Source organism: Eufriesea mexicana, unplaced genomic scaffold (genome assembly GCF_001483705.2).
Source record: "Eufriesea mexicana isolate 0111107269 unplaced genomic scaffold, ASM148370v2 scaffold2818, whole genome shotgun sequence".
NCBI lineage: Eukaryota > Metazoa > Arthropoda > Insecta > Hymenoptera > Apidae > Eufriesea > Eufriesea mexicana.
The window spans coordinates 688916-712464 of NW_016910880.1; the positions used below are offsets into that span (position 1 = coordinate 688916).

Consider the following 23549-nt stretch of genomic DNA (forward strand, 5'->3'; position numbering starts at 1 on the left):
TGTAGGGAATGAACAAATGGTCGAAATTTTAAAAAGTTATCGAATTTTTCCTTCGTTCTTGTGGTAATGAAACCTAGATCAACGTAGGTTTCAACCCTTTGCACTGTAAGATAGATAGCCTGTAACTCCGTTGCCGCCATTGCTGTTAGAGTTGGATGAAATATCAATAACAATAAGAACAATTCTTTGTTTAATTACGAAAATGATCAAACACAAATATTAAATATAAATCTAATTAATTTCTTGCATTCACATAGTCACACCTATTTTCACTATTACAACTCAATTACTATGACCAATCTCTCTGGTTTGTTCTTTCTACTTTCATACATTACATGAACATACATAATTTATGCAACATCTCAATCATTACACGCATACTCATTTATCACGATAACCCGAATCCATTAGATATTGGCATCCCATGCATACTTGTCTCATTCATCCCTTTCTTACAGACATCGCTTCTTTATTATCCCTTTGCACTCGAGAGGCGTCCTTCAGTCACCATTTGATAAAATTTCGAAGCTCGATATTCATGAATATATCAAATTTCAGATAATGTAACGGTGTGCGAGGTATCGAAATCAAATAATTCTATATGCTAATTATCATGCGATTTCTTATTCCTGCTCAGAAAAATATCGTCAGCTTTGTAACAATAAATCATTGAACTCCGATTCCTCTTTGGCCAAGAAATCGTCGAGTGCAAAGGGTTATATCAGCACGTGTATATTCAAAATCTATGTTAACCATTACCACAATTGCGGCACTAGAAAAATTATCAGATAAAATTCCCGAAGCACTAGATTACCATATGTTTACTGATAGATATTATACCGGTATACCTTTGGCAGAAAAATTAATAAAAATGAAATGCCAATTGACTGGTATGTGGGACTAATAGGAGAGTTAAAGTGATTCGGAGTCACTGGTAGGTCATATCAAAAATTGCTCACAATGTAAAGGGTTAATATATCTTGATCTAAATGGTGTATGGTCTGCGTATTTTTATGTAATGTATGATAGAAGAGAGGACAAATGAGAGAGTAGTTGGGTAGGTGAGTTACAAGCGAGAATTCATCGAGATAAGATACCGAGAGAACAAGCATCGTATAAAAGAATGAACAGAAATAGATATATGATATCAGTAATTGAAGACAATTAATAATGTAAGACAAGAAATCCTCGATTCGTGAAAAAGAGTACGAATTTAATAATAACGCGTAATAATGCTACCCCTGGCTAAAAGTGTTTAGCCAAACTAAATTATTTTCCCTTCGAAAATAAACCGAAGTTTAAATTATCTTTTTTCTGGAAATAATTTCCTATTACCTGTAATAAACGTTTGATTAAAAATTTTTCGGATAGCAATTGCAAATGGCGGCAGCCTGACCACTTCGATCCTCGCTAAAAGGGGCCTCGTGCTCGATCTCGCGCTTTGTACCATCGACGCTAATAATTTCCTTCGATTTAGACTCCATTCGTAATTACCCGCAGCAAGAAGCAATTAATCAATTTCATCTTGAAAGTGGAGGCAAGCGGTAGCGAAAACGAACCTTGTGTTTCTCTTTAGGAGCTGTGTGCCAGCGTTTCGAGTGGATCTGATCGACGTCCCGCTGGTGATTAGACGCGGCCGCGATATTGAGTTTCGCAGTTGGACTGGTGTAACTTTGCAGGGTCCTGTAGTGTTGAGAATGCCGTGCAGGAGAGTTGGTCGGCGACGAGGAACAACTCGCTGGTCCTATGGTCGATTCCGGTCTCGTATCCAGCCGAACGCTCTCCTCCGAGACGTTCACGTCCTTCAGGTCTTTCGGGGATTCTTGAAAGAAATCGATTTTTATTTACCCTTTGACCCGTGCCTCCGCGGAATACAGGAAACGTCGGGACATTTCCGGCGAACTTCCCCGATTCCAACGCCCCTGCATTCTCGCGGAAAATTTTTCTCTTTCCCGGGAATCGAGCAGGCGAGACAATAACATTAATGCAAATATATATATGGTGTCCCAAAATTCACGCAAGAAGTAATTTTGATTTTTAATTAAAAATTGTAAATATTATTGAACAATAAAGTTGCATTGTTTTTTCGTACAGCGCTCCATTTTTAATAACTCTGAACTGTCAGTTGTCACTCTGTCATTCTTTCTCAATATTTCACAATATTTTACCCCACAAATGACGCAAAATTCAAATCTCGCGCGAATTTTAGGGAGAACCCTCTATAATCATAATTTCAAGTTTCGACAAATTTCCAAACACAATAATACAGAAAAGACGCAATTTAAATATTTTTCCGTGCCTAGTCGCCCTGAAAATAATTAAATTTATGTAATTCCCGTTCCATCTAGGTGAAAGTAAAATTTAATTTCGTCGAAAGCATTTATTGCACAGGACCTTTCAAATATTAAATAAGCGACGCCTCGGAAATTAATGGAATCTGCCGATTTTAAAATTAATTTCGAACCCGTGTCAACGACATCGACAACAAAATTCTTCACCGATATCCCTTCCAAATTTTCCTGTCTCACGGAAACCATATTTCAATCTTTCGATCAGTAGTATATATTTAATCGCCATTGCGAGAGACTTTAACACGGCGACCTCGAAATTACGAGGACGACAAAGGACAGACCTCTATCGAGATTTTAATTAACCAGCGAGACCGAGAAAAAGCGGGGAAAAAAGGTTGCATCGCGTTCTTCGCCGCAAGGAGCAAAGGATTTCGCGTTGTAAAACTCACCGGAAGTGGCCACTATCGCGTACGTAGATTTATACTGCGGGCTGACAAGGGGTGAATCGAATTGTTCCATTGTCAAAGACTCGTGCATACTTCCGTCCTCGGGCATGTCCGGCGACACGTGATTGGCAGTTTCTGTCAGCATTCCACCGGGGGTTAAATTTAGGAGGAGTCCCTGAAAATCGTTCGACCGGTTCATATCGAGATACAGAAAAATATCCGCCATATTTGAAGGACCTGTTCGATGTCTGGTCCAACGGGCTCCTCTTCGGCGAATTAATTTCACCCTTTCTTCCACCCAAGCGAGAAGCGACTCGAGTGGACTCGTGTCATCCCGGGATGACGAAGTTGGCGGACTTTTAATGACGAATTAAAATCCGTCTTATCGCTGTAGAAAAGTTTCGGCATATTTATGAGCCGGATCTTACCTTCATGTTTATGGCGAATCCAAATGGATTTTTCAGAACGGTCGGCGAGCTCTGAAGTTTTTGCCGTCGATTCAGCAGTAGAATAATGACGAACACCAGCAGAAGAAGTAGGATAATGGCAGTCAGAACACCTATTAGTACCTCTAAATATTCCTGACCCTCTCCCGCTGCTGTAACTATGCCAAATGTTTCGCTTTAATGGAGAACGCTCGTCGGTATACCTCGTATTTTCGTTCCAGCTCGTATAAATAACCGAGCCTCCGGATTGATCACGAACCACGTGAAAAAATAACGAGACTTTCGTCTCCGCGATTACGTATGCAGATTCGAGGAAAATAAAGGGAGAAGAGAGGAGGAAAGCAGCGGAAATCGATCCGAGATACGTTTCGAGATACAACGGTAATTATACATTACGCTTAATCCTCGTCTCCTCTTCCCTCGATAAATTCAAAAGTAGAGCGATAAATAGATACCGGTTTAAACGGACACGCGACACGGAGCATTCGAAATTCATCGGCACGGCGGAGCTTAATCGAACGAGGAACGCAATTCGAGTTAGTGGACTGAAAACGATCGTTTCGCGACACCGACGAATCTTTTTCCTCTGCAAACCGTTTTATCGCTCGTAAAGGGCGCCGCGACCCCGGAGCGCCACCTTACCCTTCCGTCACTTAAAAAACCGTAACATTTTAGTGCGGCAGAAGAGGCTAATCGCAGTTGCACGATGAGAGAGAGAGAGAGGGGGAAAGAGGAAGAGAGTCGGGTGAACGAAGTTTATGTACCCCGGGAGAAAGCCGAAGCAACGCGACGAGAACGAGAAGCACGAGGAAGTGGTCGATGAAGCGGAGAGAGTCGGGAGAAAGAGACGAAACGGGGTAATAATAAGAAAAGGACAAGGAGTTGGAGAAAGACGAAACGCGGGCAGCTCGATAAAGCGACTTTACAATGCGCCGTTACATTCTTCCAATTTTTCATGTCGGCCGGTCGCTGTTTTATCGGCCGAGCGGCTCGTGCAGGACGAAAACGGAAGCGGCGTCACGACGCCGGTTTTACGAGAGAAATAAATAAGCCAGGGCCGAGAGAGTGGCCTCGCGTGGCGATCAAGATCTCCCAGTGCCCGACACAGAGACTCGGAGACCGATTTTCTTCGATCAGCCGCCACGTTGGAAGCGAAAAGGCAGAGCCGGCAGATGGCGCGACCGAGTTCCTATACCCCGCGCCAGCGGCTGTCCATGCAATTTCGACTTTAATTCGGGAGCACGGGTCCCCGTGGACCCCGTACGGCAATTCGAACCGGAAAATCTACCCTTTAAATGACGCCCCTTTCCATCGGTGGGAAAAAAGGAAATGGACAGAGACACGCCGGAGGGCTTTTAATTCCTTTTGTTTCCCGTCTCTATCTTGTCCCATCGCTTTGTTCCCTTTCTTTCCACTCGGCCCCACTCCGCCTCGCTCTGCGCGGTCTACTTTTCATTCTTACGTATTCCTCCACTTTCTTACCCTTCTCTTTTCTCTTCTTTTCTTCGCCTTGCCATTTTCCTTTCTTACCCCCTGGCCCCCGAGCCGCCTCTTGTTCCTTTTTCCACCTTCGAGCGATGCTCGACGATAATATCAACAGGCATAAACAGCGCCCCGTTTCGCATTGTTTCGATACGGGTACTCGCTTCCATTGGCTCTCCGTTCTCGTTTCTCTTTTTCCTACCCCCCGCCCCCTGTATTTTCTCGCCTCTTACGTCCCGCGTTTTCCACCCTTTCCACCTTCGTTTCGTTTTCCCTTTATTTTATTTTATTTTCTTTTCGCGCTCGCACCCACCACTCCGCCCGTTTCTATTCCATCGTTTTTCTCCCCTCGTTACGTCCAACGACGTACCAACCGTGCGTCCGATTTTTGTTTCATCCCCCCGACAACGGGGGCCAAAGAGGGCGCGTCGAGGACGCGTCCTGGAAGATTTGTCGAGCCGGTCATCACCGACTCTGTACCAAGGCAGAGCGATCGCGTCTGGACCGATTTTCTCTAGGCTTCTCTGGGCAATGGCGTACCTTCTTGTTCTAATTTTCTTTCTACGCCGATGTTCACCCGGCTCCTCTGTTAATCCCGCTCTTTATCCAGTCATTAAACGCTTCTGCTCTTTTTTCGCTGACCCCTCCTGCTTTTGTCGGAAAGGCAAACTAGCCCGGCGAAGCGTTATCCGCTGCCGGATTATTCGAAAGGGGGTGTGCGAAAATGTTTGTCGAGTAGCGCGGGAAACGAGGTTAAATTTCGCGGCCGTTTGCGCGGTCGGTTGAAGGGTACTTTAACATCGAGACCACGTTTCATGCACCTCGGAGTAACTCGCAAGATAAACATGATCGCGAACGTAACCTTAATTCCCTGTATATTACCGACTAAACCTCGTCGATGGGACAATTTGCGTTTCTAACGCGCCAACTGACACCCGACATCTCTCTCTACTCTACTTCGCTTAGGATCCCGTTATGGACCCTGTGCCCCGGCAGCCTGGTCGAATATTCCTCGCGACGAGCATAGTTTTTGGTCAGGAATTTATCATCAATATTTAATTAACTTGCTAACGGAAGAGACTGTTCGATTTAATAGAACGACCAATTATTTGGGTCAAAGTGTTTCAAAATCGTTAACGCTAAACGTACCAAGCGGGGTCAAATGACTCCTTTCGAAATTTACTTTATAAATCGTGCATTCATCGTTATTTCTTTCGCTTACCTGATTTTCTGTAAATTCTCGTGTTATCTGATTGTTTAATTTCTCGCTTTCCGGTTTTTTCTCTTAATTTACTTTTTATCGAGAAAAATTCTTTGCATATCTTATATACCACGAAGGTATATATCATTTGATTTTATCCCTTTATGGTAAGAATAGGTGTGTGTAGAATACTGGTACGTTTAGTGTTAATATTCCTTAAATTTCGAATAGGCCTGTGTCCCTATTACCTCGATGCTTGTATCAAATTTTGACCAGGAAATATACCTACAGATATATTTATTTTTATCAGAAATATTTTAAAAGGAGAATTTACGGATCTTGTTAGTATTTTCAACCCTTAGAACGGCTTGTTGCTAACTCTGAACTTAATTCCTAACCTAAAATACACGCGGATCTAAATTACATTAGAAGCAATGATTGTTAAAGATGTCTAATGGTTATGACCCCGTTTAGCGATGGAATTTTGGGACAATACGCAACCCTAATCGCCACCTAAATTTTAGGAAAAATCGCGTCCATAAACGTCTCCTGAATTTTAGGAAAAATCGCGAACTTAAACGCTTTCTAAATTTTAGGACAAAGTGCGACTCTAAACACCCCCTTAATTTTAGGATAAATTGCGACTCTAAACGCCCCCCGAATTTTAGGACAAATCACGATACTAGACGCTCCCTGAATTTTAGGATAAATTGCGACGCTAAACGTCTTCTGAATTTTAGGATAAATCGCGACTCTAAACGCCCCTAAATTTTAGGAAAAATCGCGACCCTAAACGCCTCCCGAATTTTAGGACAAATCGCGACCCTAAACGCTCCCTGAATTTTAGGATAAATTGCGACGCTAAACGTCTTCTGAATTTTAGGAAAAATCGCGACTCTAAACGCCCCTAAATTTTAGGAAAAATCGCGACCCTAAACGCCTCCCGAATTTTAGGACAAATCGCGACCCTAAACGCTCCCTGAATTTTAGGATAAATTGCGACGCTAAACGTCTTCTGAATTTTAGGAAAAATCGCGACTCTAAACGCCCCTAAATTTTAGGAAAAATCGCGACCCTAAACGCCCCCCGAATTTTAGGACAAATCGCGACCCTAAACGCACGCCCTGAAAATAATTAAATTTATGTAATTCCCGTTCCATCTAGGTGAAAGTAAAATTTAATTTCGTCGAAAGCATTTATTGCACAGGACCTTTCAAATATTAAATAAGCGACGCCTCGGAAATTAATGGAATCTGCCGATTTTAAAATTAATTTCGAACCCGTGTCAACGACATCGACAACAAAATTCTTCACCGATATCCCTTCCAAATTTTCCTGTCTCACGGAAACCATATTTCAATCTTTCGATCAGTAGTATATATTTAATCGCCATTGCGAGAGACTTTAACACGGCGACCTCGAAATTACGAGGACGACAAAGGACAGACCTCTATCGAGATTTTAATTAACCAGCGAGACCGAGAAAAAGCGGGGAAAAAAGGTTGCATCGCGTTCTTCGCCGCAAGGAGCAAAGGATTTCGCGTTGTAAAACTCACCGGAAGTGGCCACTATCGCGTACGTAGATTTATACTGCGGGCTGACAAGGGGTGAATCGAATTGTTCCATTGTCAAAGACTCGTGCATACTTCCGTCCTCGGGCATGTCCGGCGACACGTGATTGGCAGTTTCTGTCAGCATTCCACCGGGGGTTAAATTTAGGAGGAGTCCCTGAAAATCGTTCGACCGGTTCATATCGAGATACAGAAAAATATCCGCCATATTTGAAGGACCTGTTCGATGTCTGGTCCAACGGGCTCCTCTTCGGCGAATTAATTTCACCCTTTCTTCCACCCAAGCGAGAAGCGACTCGAGTGGACTCGTGTCATCCCGGGATGACGAAGTTGGCGGACTTTTAATGACGAATTAAAATCCGTCTTATCGCTGTAGAAAAGTTTCGGCATATTTATGAGCCGGATCTTACCTTCATGTTTATGGCGAATCCAAATGGATTTTTCAGAACGGTCGGCGAGCTCTGAAGTTTTTGCCGTCGATTCAGCAGTAGAATAATGACGAACACCAGCAGAAGAAGTAGGATAATGGCAGTCAGAACACCTATTAGTACCTCTAAATATTCCTGACCCTCTCCCGCTGCTGTAACTATGCCAAATGTTTCGCTTTAATGGAGAACGCTCGTCGGTATACCTCGTATTTTCGTTCCAGCTCGTATAAATAACCGAGCCTCCGGATTGATCACGAACCACGTGAAAAAATAACGAGACTTTCGTCTCCGCGATTACGTATGCAGATTCGAGGAAAATAAAGGGAGAAGAGAGGAGGAAAGCAGCGGAAATCGATCCGAGATACGTTTCGAGATACAACGGTAATTATACATTACGCTTAATCCTCGTCTCCTCTTCCCTCGATAAATTCAAAAGTAGAGCGATAAATAGATACCGGTTTAAACGGACACGCGACACGGAGCATTCGAAATTCATCGGCACGGCGGAGCTTAATCGAACGAGGAACGCAATTCGAGTTAGTGGACTGAAAACGATCGTTTCGCGACACCGACGAATCTTTTTCCTCTGCAAACCGTTTTATCGCTCGTAAAGGGCGCCGCGACCCCGGAGCGCCACCTTACCCTTCCGTCACTTAAAAAACCGTAACATTTTAGTGCGGCAGAAGAGGCTAATCGCAGTTGCACGATGAGAGAGAGAGAGAGGGGGAAAGAGGAAGAGAGTCGGGTGAACGAAGTTTATGTACCCCGGGAGAAAGCCGAAGCAACGCGACGAGAACGAGAAGCACGAGGAAGTGGTCGATGAAGCGGAGAGAGTCGGGAGAAAGAGACGAAACGGGGTAATAATAAGAAAAGGACAAGGAGTTGGAGAAAGACGAAACGCGGGCAGCTCGATAAAGCGACTTTACAATGCGCCGTTACATTCTTCCAATTTTTCATGTCGGCCGGTCGCTGTTTTATCGGCCGAGCGGCTCGTGCAGGACGAAAACGGAAGCGGCGTCACGACGCCGGTTTTACGAGAGAAATAAATAAGCCAGGGCCGAGAGAGTGGCCTCGCGTGGCGATCAAGATCTCCCAGTGCCCGACACAGAGACTCGGAGACCGATTTTCTTCGATCAGCCGCCACGTTGGAAGCGAAAAGGCAGAGCCGGCAGATGGCGCGACCGAGTTCCTATACCCCGCGCCAGCGGCTGTCCATGCAATTTCGACTTTAATTCGGGAGCACGGGTCCCCGTGGACCCCGTACGGCAATTCGAACCGGAAAATCTACCCTTTAAATGACGCCCCTTTCCATCGGTGGGAAAAAAGGAAATGGACAGAGACACGCCGGAGGGCTTTTAATTCCTTTTGTTTCCCGTCTCTATCTTGTCCCATCGCTTTGTTCCCTTTCTTTCCACTCGGCCCCACTCCGCCTCGCTCTGCGCGGTCTACTTTTCATTCTTACGTATTCCTCCACTTTCTTACCCTTCTCTTTTCTCTTCTTTTCTTCGCCTTGCCATTTTCCTTTCTTACCCCCTGGCCCCCGAGCCGCCTCTTGTTCCTTTTTCCACCTTCGAGCGATGCTCGACGATAATATCAACAGGCATAAACAGCGCCCCGTTTCGCATTGTTTCGATACGGGTACTCGCTTCCATTGGCTCTCCGTTCTCGTTTCTCTTTTTCCTACCCCCCGCCCCCTGTATTTTCTCGCCTCTTACGTCCCGCGTTTTCCACCCTTTCCACCTTCGTTTCGTTTTCCCTTTATTTTATTTTATTTTCTTTTCGCGCTCGCACCCACCACTCCGCCCGTTTCTATTCCATCGTTTTTCTCCCCTCGTTACGTCCAACGACGTACCAACCGTGCGTCCGATTTTTGTTTCATCCCCCCGACAACGGGGGCCAAAGAGGGCGCGTCGAGGACGCGTCCTGGAAGATTTGTCGAGCCGGTCATCACCGACTCTGTACCAAGGCAGAGCGATCGCGTCTGGACCGATTTTCTCTAGGCTTCTCTGGGCAATGGCGTACCTTCTTGTTCTAATTTTCTTTCTACGCCGATGTTCACCCGGCTCCTCTGTTAATCCCGCTCTTTATCCAGTCATTAAACGCTTCTGCTCTTTTTTCGCTGACCCCTCCTGCTTTTGTCGGAAAGGCAAACTAGCCCGGCGAAGCGTTATCCGCTGCCGGATTATTCGAAAGGGGGTGTGCGAAAATGTTTGTCGAGTAGCGCGGGAAACGAGGTTAAATTTCGCGGCCGTTTGCGCGGTCGGTTGAAGGGTACTTTAACATCGAGACCACGTTTCATGCACCTCGGAGTAACTCGCAAGATAAACATGATCGCGAACGTAACCTTAATTCCCTGTATATTACCGACTAAACCTCGTCGATGGGACAATTTGCGTTTCTAACGCGCCAACTGACACCCGACATCTCTCTCTACTCTACTTCGCTTAGGATCCCGTTATGGACCCTGTGCCCCGGCAGCCTGGTCGAATATTCCTCGCGACGAGCATAGTTTTTGGTCAGGAATTTATCATCAATATTTAATTAACTTGCTAACGGAAGAGACTGTTCGATTTAATAGAACGACCAATTATTTGGGTCAAAGTGTTTCAAAATCGTTAACGCTAAACGTACCAAGCGGGGTCAAATGACTCCTTTCGAAATTTACTTTATAAATCGTGCATTCATCGTTATTTCTTTCGCTTACCTGATTTTCTGTAAATTCTCGTGTTATCTGATTGTTTAATTTCTCGCTTTCCGGTTTTTTCTCTTAATTTACTTTTTATCGAGAAAAATTCTTTGCATATCTTATATACCACGAAGGTATATATCATTTGATTTTATCCCTTTATGGTAAGAATAGGTGTGTGTAGAATACTGGTACGTTTAGTGTTAATATTCCTTAAATTTCGAATAGGCCTGTGTCCCTATTACCTCGATGCTTGTATCAAATTTTGACCAGGAAATATACCTACAGATATATTTATTTTTATCAGAAATATTTTAAAAGGAGAATTTACGGATCTTGTTAGTATTTTCAACCCTTAGAACGGCTTGTTGCTAACTCTGAACTTAATTCCTAACCTAAAATACACGCGGATCTAAATTACATTAGAAGCAATGATTGTTAAAGATGTCTAATGGTTATGACCCCGTTTAGCGATGGAATTTTGGGACAATACGCAACCCTAATCGCCACCTAAATTTTAGGAAAAATCGCGTCCATAAACGTCTCCTGAATTTTAGGAAAAATCGCGAACTTAAACGCTTTCTAAATTTTAGGACAAAGTGCGACTCTAAACACCCCCTTAATTTTAGGATAAATTGCGACTCTAAACGCCCCCCGAATTTTAGGACAAATCACGATACTAGACGCTCCCTGAATTTTAGGATAAATTGCGACGCTAAACGTCTTCTGAATTTTAGGATAAATCGCGACTCTAAACGCCCCTAAATTTTAGGAAAAATCGCGACCCTAAACGCCTCCCGAATTTTAGGACAAATCGCGACCCTAAACGCTCCCTGAATTTTAGGATAAATTGCGACGCTAAACGTCTTCTGAATTTTAGGAAAAATCGCGACTCTAAACGCTCCTAAATTTTAGGAAAAATCGCGACTCTAAACGCCCCTAAATTTTAGGACAAATCGCGACTCTAAACGCCCCTAAATTTTAGGAAAAATCGCGACCCTAAACGCCCCCTGAATTTTGCAGGAGTGTGGTTGGAGTTGCGTGTAATCGCGACGCGAGCCGGAAATCAAGCCACACGCGATCCCATGTACGGATACATCGAGTTGCCCTGTTAACGCACGCTTTGGACTCGCCTAAACCCCATATGGCACGCGTTTGCACGCCACCAACGTCACCCTTTCCACGCGCCCTATCTTTCCGCCCCTTCGCGCCAGGATATGTTGAAACCCCGCGCGAACACGCGTGTTCGTCTCGTTATGGCGTCAGAGCACTGGTTTCTTTATTCCGTTCGTTAGATGCGATCGTAGCCACACGAAACCCGTCATTCGTGACGGAGCGAGAGAAATATTTCGACCAGGCCTTCTGGCTACGTTCCGGGAAAACCGAGACCAGGATTCCGTTGTTTGATCTATCAGGGACGCGTAATTAAACCCTGCGTAGTGGTCGCTTCTCTCCTTGTTTACCCTCGACCTTTCGCTCCTCTCCTCCATCTCTCTGGGGTCGAGGCTGAACAATATTCTCTCGTTCGCGTCCTTACTCGCATCGCGTGATACGAGCACTAAGAATTGGTAATTTATTTTATTTATCAAAATCGAGAACACGTTTCCTAGATCATTCTCAAAGGAACGAGATATTCTTGCCGCTTTATACATAGAATATATAGAATAGGATATATCGAAACGAACGTGGTATACAAATTTTTCGAGCAATTCTTCACTGAGAAAAATGCAGAATGGAGTTTATACCGTGCGATTAAAAGAACCGAGGCAAGGTTTGCATAATAAGGGTTAGAATGGTGGAAGAAATTGGCAATAAGGGGTGGCACGATCGATATCGATATCGATATAGGAGATTTTGCATGGTAATTGGAAATTCGATTCCTCGGTGCGTCGAAAAGCGTCAGTCCGAGAGAAAGGGGGATGGAAAATGGTTCACGATGTTATGGTTCTTCACAACCATGCTTTCTCGCGGAGTTTCGTTAAATTTTTGCAGATCGGTCGGTAAGAAAATGGCGGTGAAAAATCGGCGGAGGGAGAGCCGCGATATATTTCGAGGGGAGGGAGAAATTTCGAGCCACCCTCTCGTTAATCTCATCCTTCATCCCGCGATTACCTTTTTGTCCGCGCCACACCCTCTCGCGACTCGGTGGGAAAAGCTCGCGGCGTGCTTTTTACCCGATGAAATCGATTCATTAGAGCAATAAGAGAGCCGACCCTCTCGCTTTCTCCGTCTTGCCCGCTTTCCCGAACGAGTACCCTCTTAATCCGACTAATTGTTTACGTTACGACGAAGTTGCTACGCGAATTATAAACTATCCAAGTTTCTTCGTCTCGCCCCTACCACGGCTGCACGCGACTTCCTCTAATCGTATCCCCTGCTCGGCAAAGAATGGCGGCCTGGTTTCGCTAATGAAGTTACTTCGACGGACAAACCTTATGTACTCTCAAAGTGAAAGAGGACGAACTCGATCGCGAGGGGCTTATTCTGCTGTATAATCGGACGAACAAATTGGGAAATTGATTTTCCGACCGACCGATGTCGGCCGGATGATTGCGACGCAGGAAGTGGGACAACTTCCATCGCGTGATTCGATTATAAATCTGGCAATTTAACTCGGGAATAATAAGAATTTAAGCGAGAACTCGACGGATATTTATAGATCGCGCGTTCTGTCCGCTTTTCCGGTGGAAAATTCGCAAAATATTTCGAGATATTCCAGTCGAGCGTAAATTTAGCCCGGGAATGGTAAGAAGATTATATTTCCCTCTTTTATTATTACAGTTTAATTCCTGTAATCTCCGCGATCCGGAAATTATCATAACCGGTACATTTCCCGATGCGTATGTACACATACATATAGAAGAATGGGATGAGTGCGGTTCTGAAAGAATGCGAAGAGTGTTTGGACTTAGAACGAAAGTGACCACGTGTAGGAGGATCGACTGCAAAGAATGTTTATGATAGTGTGATATTTGCTGATAACCATCCGTCATTGACTCAGGAAACACATAGCCATCGTGTTCGAAATAGTTTAGTCATTTTCCCTTACTCGCCATTTTTGAAGTCCAGAAAACATCCTAAATACCAACCCGTGACTAGGACTATGGTCATCATCACCCTACCCTCAGGAAAATCTATTAAGACCTAGGAAAACCGCTCAGAAAAATAATTGTTGCCGTGCCCACTACTCTGTCGAGTTCTGGAATGTATATTTTTAATAAACTTATTTTATCGTAAGTATCGTGAATTTTCCCGTGACAATAGAGTCGAATGAGAGTTTAGGGATGGTCATGTTGGGGAGGCTTTTGGAAAACGTGTACATGTTGGGGAAGATATAGAAAAAGGCAAAATGTAGTTAGTGGATAGTTCTTTGGAGGCAGTTCTTAGTAGACAGTTTTAGTTGTGAGCAGTTAGTTGTTGCAGGCTGAGTTGTCATTGCGTTGTTGAGTTGAACGTAGTCTCGAGTTGGGAATCGATATATATTCGTGTGTTTAATCGTCACCCACACACTCTTGATTTATTATTAATAAATAATGATTCTATATACCACCACCAATTCCATCTCTACAATATATCGACTTTAAATCCTGTGTACGGAAAAATCTAGAGCGAAATCTGCCGACTGCAAAGGATTAATGTCCCTAGTAGGTTGCGACTTACGAGATGCTGGTAATAAAGAAATAAGACACCTGGAATTCCTTCGTACTAATTCGCGATACCGATTTCCATTCTACGACCAGGCATAAGCGCATATCTCGTGAATTTTAATTACGCACGTCAAATTACGGGGTAAGAAGATGAAGCTGTTACACGCTACTCGTGTACGCGTACCGGTCTTAAAGCCGAAGCGCGACCGAGCGAGGAAATTTTAATCAGAGTGTATGAGTCGCACGGTTAAAGGGTAAAGAACAAAGGGTAATAATTAAGCGTGATGAAGTTACACGTATATGGCAACGTATATACACGCATTCCTCGCATTTCACTCCGTTCCCCGTTATTTCTCCAACCAACCGCCGCCATCTTCCTTTTTCCTTCGCGAGTGAATCTTGCTCGCGATTAATCGCATAAAACGTCGCTATTTATTTAACAAAACAGTAATCGAGATAATTGGGTGGCAGAGGGGGGAGGATTATCGCTCAGGGCTGTATCGTGCCCCGTACGGACCCGTGGATAATTTATCACCACACGCGAGATTTCAACCGATTCCTCGAACAAACGGATCATCAAACGGACGAGATAAGGAAAAGTTTCGAATGCTCCAGGTGTAATTAACCCGAGATTGATACGAATTAAACGCCGCCACCGTCGAGTCACTTACTTGTTTGCAAGTTAAGATCCACCTCGGGGTTCAATGGAATTTCCTGGTTACCGAACTCTGCTGCTGACTCTTCCGTCGTATTTTCATAGGGATTCGCTGCAACAAGCAGATGTGTCTTGCTAATTAAACCGTTGTAAGTCTTGCTTAATCTGCCTCGCAACAAAGCCTTTTTGCCCCGCGCCCCTCGCCCCGCGCAAATTCGCCCGCGCGTTGAACAACCACGGATTACGCGTATTTAGGCTAAGCTGTTTGTAATATTCGCGAGTAACGATGCTTTTATATCGTGCCTTTATTCATCGCGTGCCCTTAACCGCCTCTTATAAACGGGTACAACCTCGACGAGGAGCAGTTAACCGGGAATGGTGTTCCGAAGAGCACGCGCTTCTGATCGCTGGCAAATTTTCCGTCAGATTATGCTACCTTCTTTCGATATTAACTTTATATCGTACAGGGTGTGCCAATATCGGTGGTAACCGAGAGCTGAAATTGCTATTGCAATACTTTAGGCTCTGATTCCTTCGTTTGTGCAAATTTGTAAATTTTCCGTCAGATTATGCTACCTTCTTTCGATATTAACTATATATCGTACAGGGTGTGCCAATATCGGTGGTAACCGAGTCCTGAAATTGTTATTGCAATATTTTAGACTCTGATTCCTTCGTTTATATAAATTTTTTTTCAATATTAGGCGAGAATATCGATAGAATTAAATTATTCAGCCGAAACCTATAAGAGCGTCAGCTATAGCCGTAGAATAAATTCTAATTCCTAAAAGGTAAATTCTATTACGCGAGAAAACAAATTGAAAATAAAAAATAAAATTTGGAATTTGTTCGGATGAAGCTTCGTCATCGAGACAATAGACTTGGAATATTAACTATGTATTATACAGGGTGTGCCAATATCAGTGCTAACCGAGAAGGGGGTATTTTATTACGCGAGAAAAGAAATTGAAAATAAAGAATAAAATTTGAAATTTGGTCATTTCATCTTCGTCATCGAGACAATCGGCTTCGAATATTTATTGAGTTGCTTAGATGAATGGATCTGGACACGAGTTAGATGTCACTTGGGCCCCATGGCACACGAGGAGTAATAAGAAAGAAGAAATTTCCGTGATAAAAATGAAAAATTCTTACTGTCGAATTATTCTATATATATAATAGTAATGGCGGCAGGGTGGAATTTACTCAAAACTGAAGATGATAGTATACAAATTCACTAACCAAATTTCTGTAAGTGCTCAGGGCGCCGTGTAAACCTATGCACAGAAGTGGGAACATAAGCTAAAATCAGTATTGAGATCGGTCAATTTTCAAAGTCCATTTTCTCGATAACAAAGCTTCCAACTATTTGTTCTTTCACGTAGAATCACCCCCTCTTCAATGGTACAATGCTGGAGCACCCTGTGTAATATTCCCAACCTACTATATTATATCATAATAATACGCAACATGCACACCTTTGTAACTTCTAAAATACAATATACAATGTACGATAAGTTTAAATGAGGTACATTCTGCAATGTATTTATTCTTTTCATAGATTCGAAACTGAATTTTGTTTTCTGAAATACATATTTTGAAAGTTACAGAGGTGTGTAAATTACGTGAACCACCCTGTATGTTTTCTGCAAGTTAGAACCGACTCTGGTATTTCGTAAAGGTATTCGATCAATGCAATCGACTGCAGGTTTTTTCCTCAACATGTTGGAAATTATGCAATACTCGAAATTAATAATCTACCCCTTTTATAGGAGTTTATCTGCTCGTCGTGTTGGTAGTTTGAAATGAAGCGAAAAACACACGGTATAGGATATAAAAGACCAAAGTGAGAATTAGACTAATTTTTCCCTTCGAGATTCAGTAATAAATCGATCTATCTCCCCATTTTTGTCAAAATTTCGTTCCAATCGGCGACACGAGCTCTTCGTCACAGTTTCAAAGCGATGGGCAGGAATGATCCCTTTATCGCGATTAAAAACCTTTGCTATTGGAGGGTTAGTGGAAGATAGTTAGAAATAAAGCGAAAAACACACGGTATAGAATATAAAACAACAAAGTGAGAATTAGACTAATTTTTCCCTTCGAGATTCAGTAATAAATCGATCTATCTACCCCCTTCTTACACCTCCCCCTCCCATTTTTATCAAAATTTCGTTCCAATCAGCGACACGAGCTCTTCGGCACAGTTTCAAAGCGATGGACAGGAATAATCCGTTTATCGCGATTGAAAACCTTTGCCTCGGACTTGCACCCCTTATCACCGTTCCATCATGGCGAGTACACGCGGCAACCCTAATCCGCGGTGGATCTGCAGCCGCGTTTTCACCGTGCGCGAGGTCTCTTTTCGAGCTATCGCGTAGATTGGGAAGATAGGGTGCGGATATTCGAGACAAAGACGAAAGTTAAGAGCCACTGCAGCGTTCACAACGGATAATCCGGCTGTCGTCACGGCTCTGTCCGTTATCGATTCGCGGCTGAGACGATCCGTGAAACGGTAATTAATCGGACGCGATTTTTGTTATGGCTCGTGCACAAAGATCTCGCGAGCAGCTGCCTAATTACGCAAAACCGCGTTAGCGGGGGGAAAGAGCGAAAGATTAATCGGGGGACGTCGCCTCGAGATCGTTGCCGAGGACGATGATCGATGGAGGAAGGCGGCAGCGCGATGAAAGGCTTACTTCCGTCGAACGTCACTTCGCTGATCATGATCCATCGGGCGGCGAAGTACAGGTGTATCTTGAGGAATCGTCCTTGCCTCTCGTGCAGCCCGATCGACACGTTCCTCGCGTTCTCCAGCACGATATCCGGTATGTAGGAGTAGGACAGCGGCTCCTCCTCGTAGGTGGCGCCATCTGCGCTGAACCACACGTCCGCTTTCGAGAATACCTGCAACATGGCGCATTTTTAGCGTGTATCTGATCTCGATGCGAACTGTTCTTTATGGTTTAGAGTTAATCGAAATATCGCCGTTAGCATTTTAACCTTTTGCACTCGAGAGTTGACCTTTAGTCATCGTTTCCTTAAATTTGGAAGAACGATATTAATCAACCCTTTGCACTCGACGATTTTTTGGCCAAAGAGTTATACGAGTTGAAAAATTTTCTGCTATAAGGCTGGTAATATTTTCCTAGCAGTAAGTAAGAAACGGTATAATAATTAACAGGTAGAGTTATTTAATTTCGATACCTCGCACACTGTCACATTACCTTAAATTTGATATATTAATTAATATCCATCTTTCAAATTTTATGAAATGGTGACTGACGGTCACCTCTCGAGTGCAAAGGGTTAATATATCAAATTTAATGTAATGTAATAATGTCCGAGGTATCGAAATCAAATAATTCTACAATTCTTTGTTTTGCTACTCAAAAAAGTATCGTCAGTTTTTTAAGTAGAGAATCTTTGAATTTCTACTCTTCTCTAGCCAAAAAGTCGTCGAGTGCAAAGGGTTAATATATTTTTGCAATATGTTATTGGTCAGGATATATTATTTTAGGTTCGAGTTTCTCCGCGATTAGGTGAAATTTGAACATCGGATTTGGGGGATCTGGGGAAGGATTGTTATTATGTTTTATTCGAGAGGTATATGTTATGGAGGAGAGAAGATTCTGGATGATACTAATCTAACAAACGAAGCGTGTTGCTGTATTATTAATTATTGCTAGCGTCATTTTCAATAGTGGAATTACACGTTAATACTATATGGAATATTACTCCAATAGGATAAATTAATTTCATTAGTTATAATAGTTTATTGTAATAGGTTTCCCTGTAATTACAATTTAAATATCGAATTTCTCGGTGAAAATTTACGAAGAATAATGTTTAGGAGGGTGGAGGATTCTGCATGATACCGATCTATTATTACGATATTAATTACTCTAATTGTGAGTATTATTTTTAACAACAGTATTCGAAATTAGGGGATTATTAGTATTAATCATCGGCGGTTAATTCGGCCTCTGTTATAATGAATGCGAGAGTTCCTCTCTAATTAGTTAAAATTTGAATATCGAATTACCGACGGAAACGTTCTTACCGTGTTTCATCGAACTCTGCGTAAGTATAATAATCCACGAAGGATAATACGTTCCGTTGGCAACGATGTCGATCAGAAAATTAGATGGTTAATTAATTAGAGAACACGTCGCGTAATTCGATGAATTTAATCGCATTCCCCCGCGGATGCCGATGCGCAGCGTCGCGATGCTTCTATGTTTGCCGGTGATACAGTTTCAATTTCAGGATTAGTTAAAATATCATTCAATTAACGTCGTCGTTTATATTAATTCCCATGTAATAATATAACAATGCGTGGTGTTACGCGGTAGAATTTCGCGCGCTGCAAGGCCGAGCATCGAAGAAGAGAGAAATATACGCCTTAATAGGAGCTAGTTGATGGACCACTCGCGCGGATCACCGTAAGCAATAACCAGTACTTAAGGTCGACTCACTTTTAATGGCGCGGCCTTTCATCCAGATGAAAGGAGATATGGCCGATCTGTCCGCTGCGTCGCATTGACATTTCGCGCTGACGTCGTATACGCGCGTGATTCCGCGTCGCGTCGCGCGCAATTCCATTTTTCAATCGTTCACCGATCGAAATTACGATCGTTTTACTTCCTCGGAATCATTTTATATTTATTTGTCACGCCGCTTATATTTTCGGGAATTTTTGAATCGACCGCCGATCGAAATTACGATCGTTTTACTTCCTCGGAATTATTTTATATTTATTTTCTCATACCGATTTGCCTAAATTTATTGTGAATTTTTAATCCGTATATAAATCGAAATTACCATCGTCTTACTTCCTCAGAATTATTTTATATTTATTTTCTCACGCCGATTTGCTTAAATTTTTGCGAATTTTTAATCCGTATACTCATCGAAATTATCATTCTTACTTCCTCAGAATTATTTTATATTTATTTTCTCATACCGATTTGCCTAAATTTATTGTGAATTTTTAATCCGTATATAAATCGAAATTACCATCGTCTTACTTCCTCAGAATTATTTTATATTTATTTTCTCACGCCGATTTGCTTAAATTTTTGCGAATTTTTAATCCGTATACTCATCGAAATTACCATTCTTACTTCCTCAGAATTATTTTATATTTATTTTCTCATACCGATTTGCCTAAATTTATTGTGAATTTTTAATCCGTATATAAATCGAAATTACCATCGTCTTACTTCCTCAGAATTATTTTATATTTATTTTCTCACGCCGATTTGCTTAAATTTTTGTGAATATTTACTTCGTCAACCAATCATAATTACGCTAATTTTAATTTCTGAGAATAATTTCGAATCTATTTTAAACGTCGATTTGTTTAAACCCGAATTATATAAAATTTATTTTAGACGTTGGTTTCGTTCAAATTTAACGAGTTCCCTAAATACTTTCTAATTTGACGGTACCGACAATAAACGTTCGATTTTTTCCTGATTGACACGAGACTTTAGAGAGAAATTTCTGTTATAATTAATTAATAAAGTTCTTCATTAATTTCCGACATATTAATAAATAACTTTCGATACTATATATGGAATTTTGTTTATACAGATGCATCTATGGGTCATTGAGATAATGAATAAGCCAACTATAATTGATACTCTACTTGCTAGTCGACGATGACTGTGACTACAGGAAGAACTCGTCATACAGGTCTGACAATTTTTCATTAATATCATGCAAACTAACAAACACCCGGAATTACAAATTTAAATTTTAGGTCCAATAAAATGTAACGAGTGGTCGGTGAAGAAGATCAGGAGAGTACAAATTTACAGTCATTGTAGCAACGGATAAAGGTGACGAAATTAATATCGGACACACTATTGCCAGCACGAAATAGAGTTCATTGAAAAATTGGACCCCACTTCGAAAAGAAGAATACCACTCGCTATCGACCGGAAATAATGATCCGATTTTTTCCTGATTGACACGAGACTTTAGAGAGAAATTTCTGTTATAATTAATTAATAAAGTTCTTCATTAATTTCCGAGATATTAATAAATAACTTTCGACACTATATATGGAATTTTGTTTATACAGATGCATCTATGGGTCATTGAGATAGTGAATAAGCCAACTATAATTGATACTCTACTTGCTAGTCGACGATACTATGACTACAGGAAGAACTCGTCATACAGGTCTGACAATTTTTCATTAATATCATGCAAACTAACAAACACCCGGAATTACAAATTTAAATTTTAGGTCCAATAAAATGTAACGAGTGGTCGGTGAAGAAGATCAGGAGAGTACAAATTTACAGTCATTGTAGCAACGGATAAAGGTGACGAAATTAATATCGGACACACTATTGCCAGCACGAAATAGAGTTCATTGAAAAATTGGACCCCACTTCGAAAAGAAGAATACCACTCGCTATCGACCGGAAATAATGATCCGTGAGACTCCATCGCGAATGGACTCGCGTGAAAACGAATTTTATCTCGTGTACGATACGCGATACTTCCGTTACATTGTTCCCAATTACACTGTCTAACAAATTTTACCTTCTCCTCTAATCTGTAGCCTCCATTACGTGATTCTCGTAGAATTTACTTTCCTCGACACGAATACGTAAACGAAATTCTTCCATCGCGTTTGATTTTCGAAAAATGCGAATTTTTTGTGAAATGCCACGATTTTTGGTTAGAATGAAGTATTACGTAAAAAGTGAGAATGTATCGAGGTTTATTCTTGCCTTATTAGTTGGGTGAAAGTATCCCGAGTTTATCGATACGGGGTGCTTCCGAATAACTATAATTGGTCATCCAAGTTTAAAAATAAGCCTCCGAGCGTACTTTCTACGTATATTTTTGTATTTTTACGAAAAGTTCTTTGTCTGACAGGAATTTGATACACAGTAGAGTATTCTGCAGACTTTTCTGAAGAAATCATTGGGAAATAATATTGAAATGATGTTCAATGTTGAAAGGTAGGGTAAAATATAGATCGACAACCCGAAAGCGGGATTTTGCTGCCATGCAGCCATTGTTCGCAGATCTAGCCTCGTCAGGGCCGTGATCGTGAGTAATCGACACCAAAATCATCGTCCAGTAGATCTCATTTTTTTATAGGAATAACATGTATATTTTTTCAGGTGCTTTTTTATACCAATTGCAAAAGTATAAGAAGCTTTTCTAAATCACTTGCAATTTGAAAAAGTTTCTCTATTCGATATATAAATATCAATGACTTTTTAATATAAAGTTGTTAAAAAATAAATTTCCATGTATTTTTTAAGACGAGCCTGAATTTTTTAACATTTTTACCTTTTGTGTAATACTTCATTTTGGCTAAAAATATAACATATCGAGGAAATTTGTACCATGAAAGTGCGAATGTAGTCACAGTTTATAAAACATGCTTATAAATCATGAAATTTATTATTAATAACAAATGAATATCGTTAATAATAAATTGTTCACTACGTAAATTTATAATAAAAGTGAAGAAATTAAGAAATAACTGGCTGTTGCTTGAATTAATAATGTATTTCTGTTCAAATATACCTATAATTTGCAGAAAGTTTATAAATAATTACGCCTATTGTTAATAACAAATGAATATCGTTAATAGCAAATTGTTTATACCGTAAATTTATAATAAAAGTGAGAAAATTAATAAATAACTGGCTATTACTTGAACTAATAATGTATTTCTGTCTTAAAACATACCTATAATTAGCAAAAGTTTAAAAGTTATTACACTCATTTCTAATAAGAAATTAGTCACAACGTAAATTTATAATACAAGCGGAAAAATTACTAAATTATTGGCTATTACTAGTATATATAACGTATTTGCGTGAAAATGTATCTATAATTAGCAAAAAAGTTAATAAATTACTACATTTATTGTTAATAACAAATATTTTGCAACGTATATTAACGATAAAAATAAAAAAAGTTGATAAATTATTCGCTACTACTTAAACAAACAGCGTATTTCTATTAAAATGTATTCGTAACTTACAAAAAGCTAATAAATTAATAAACTTATTGTTAATAGCAAATTAAAGTCGTTGATAACAAATATTTGTAACGTATATCAACGACAAAAGTCAAAAAAGTTAATAAATTATTAGCTACTACTTAAATAAACAACGTATTTGTGTTAAAATGTATTCATAACTTACAAAAAGTTAATAAATTAATAAATTTATTGTTAATAACAAATTAAAATTGTTGGTAATAAATAGTTTGCAACGTATATTAACGATAAAAGTCAAAAAAGTTAATAAATTATTAGTTATTACAACGGAAAAGTAACTTTTAAAGGAATCGGTAAAGTTCGGAAATTTTCGCCGATCTTCGCCCGGCCGCTGCTATATAAGGGGCCCCGCGTGCAGGCTCGAGCCAGTTGTCGGTTCGAGTTCGGAGGGTCCGCGTTAATATTCTTTCTTTTTGTTTCAGGTTTTAATTATTTCTTCTTTCAGATTCTATTTCTTTTATTTTAGGTTTCATTGTTTGTGCATTCGAGTATTTGGAACAATATTCGAATGCTTCGTCGTTGGTTTATTTATATATCATCGTTGGCTAGATCAATGGCTGTTCAGTGGCCATTGTCCACTCTCTTGAATAATTTAATAATAATTTCTCCTTTCAGGTACTAATTATTTTTTGTTTCAGGTTTTAATTATCTT

At 41.0% G+C, this 23549-nt stretch overlaps 1 protein-coding gene across 1 annotated transcript in view; it reads right to left on the reverse strand.

Annotated features, from left to right (window-relative positions):
• Positions 1–23549, reverse strand: part of LOC108550449 (discoidin domain-containing receptor 2) — a 109833-nt gene that overhangs the window by 8109 nt on the left and 78175 nt on the right. The window contains exons 7-11 of the mRNA XM_017904195.1: positions 17553–17760; positions 14870–14965; positions 7848–8023; positions 7423–7594; positions 1560–1822 (exon numbers count right to left, since the gene is read on the reverse strand). Of these exons, the coding sequence (XP_017759684.1) occupies positions 1560–1822; positions 7423–7594; positions 7848–8023; positions 14870–14965; positions 17553–17760 (915 nt within the window). The remainder of the gene's footprint in view (positions 1–1559; positions 1823–7422; positions 7595–7847; positions 8024–14869; positions 14966–17552; positions 17761–23549) is intronic.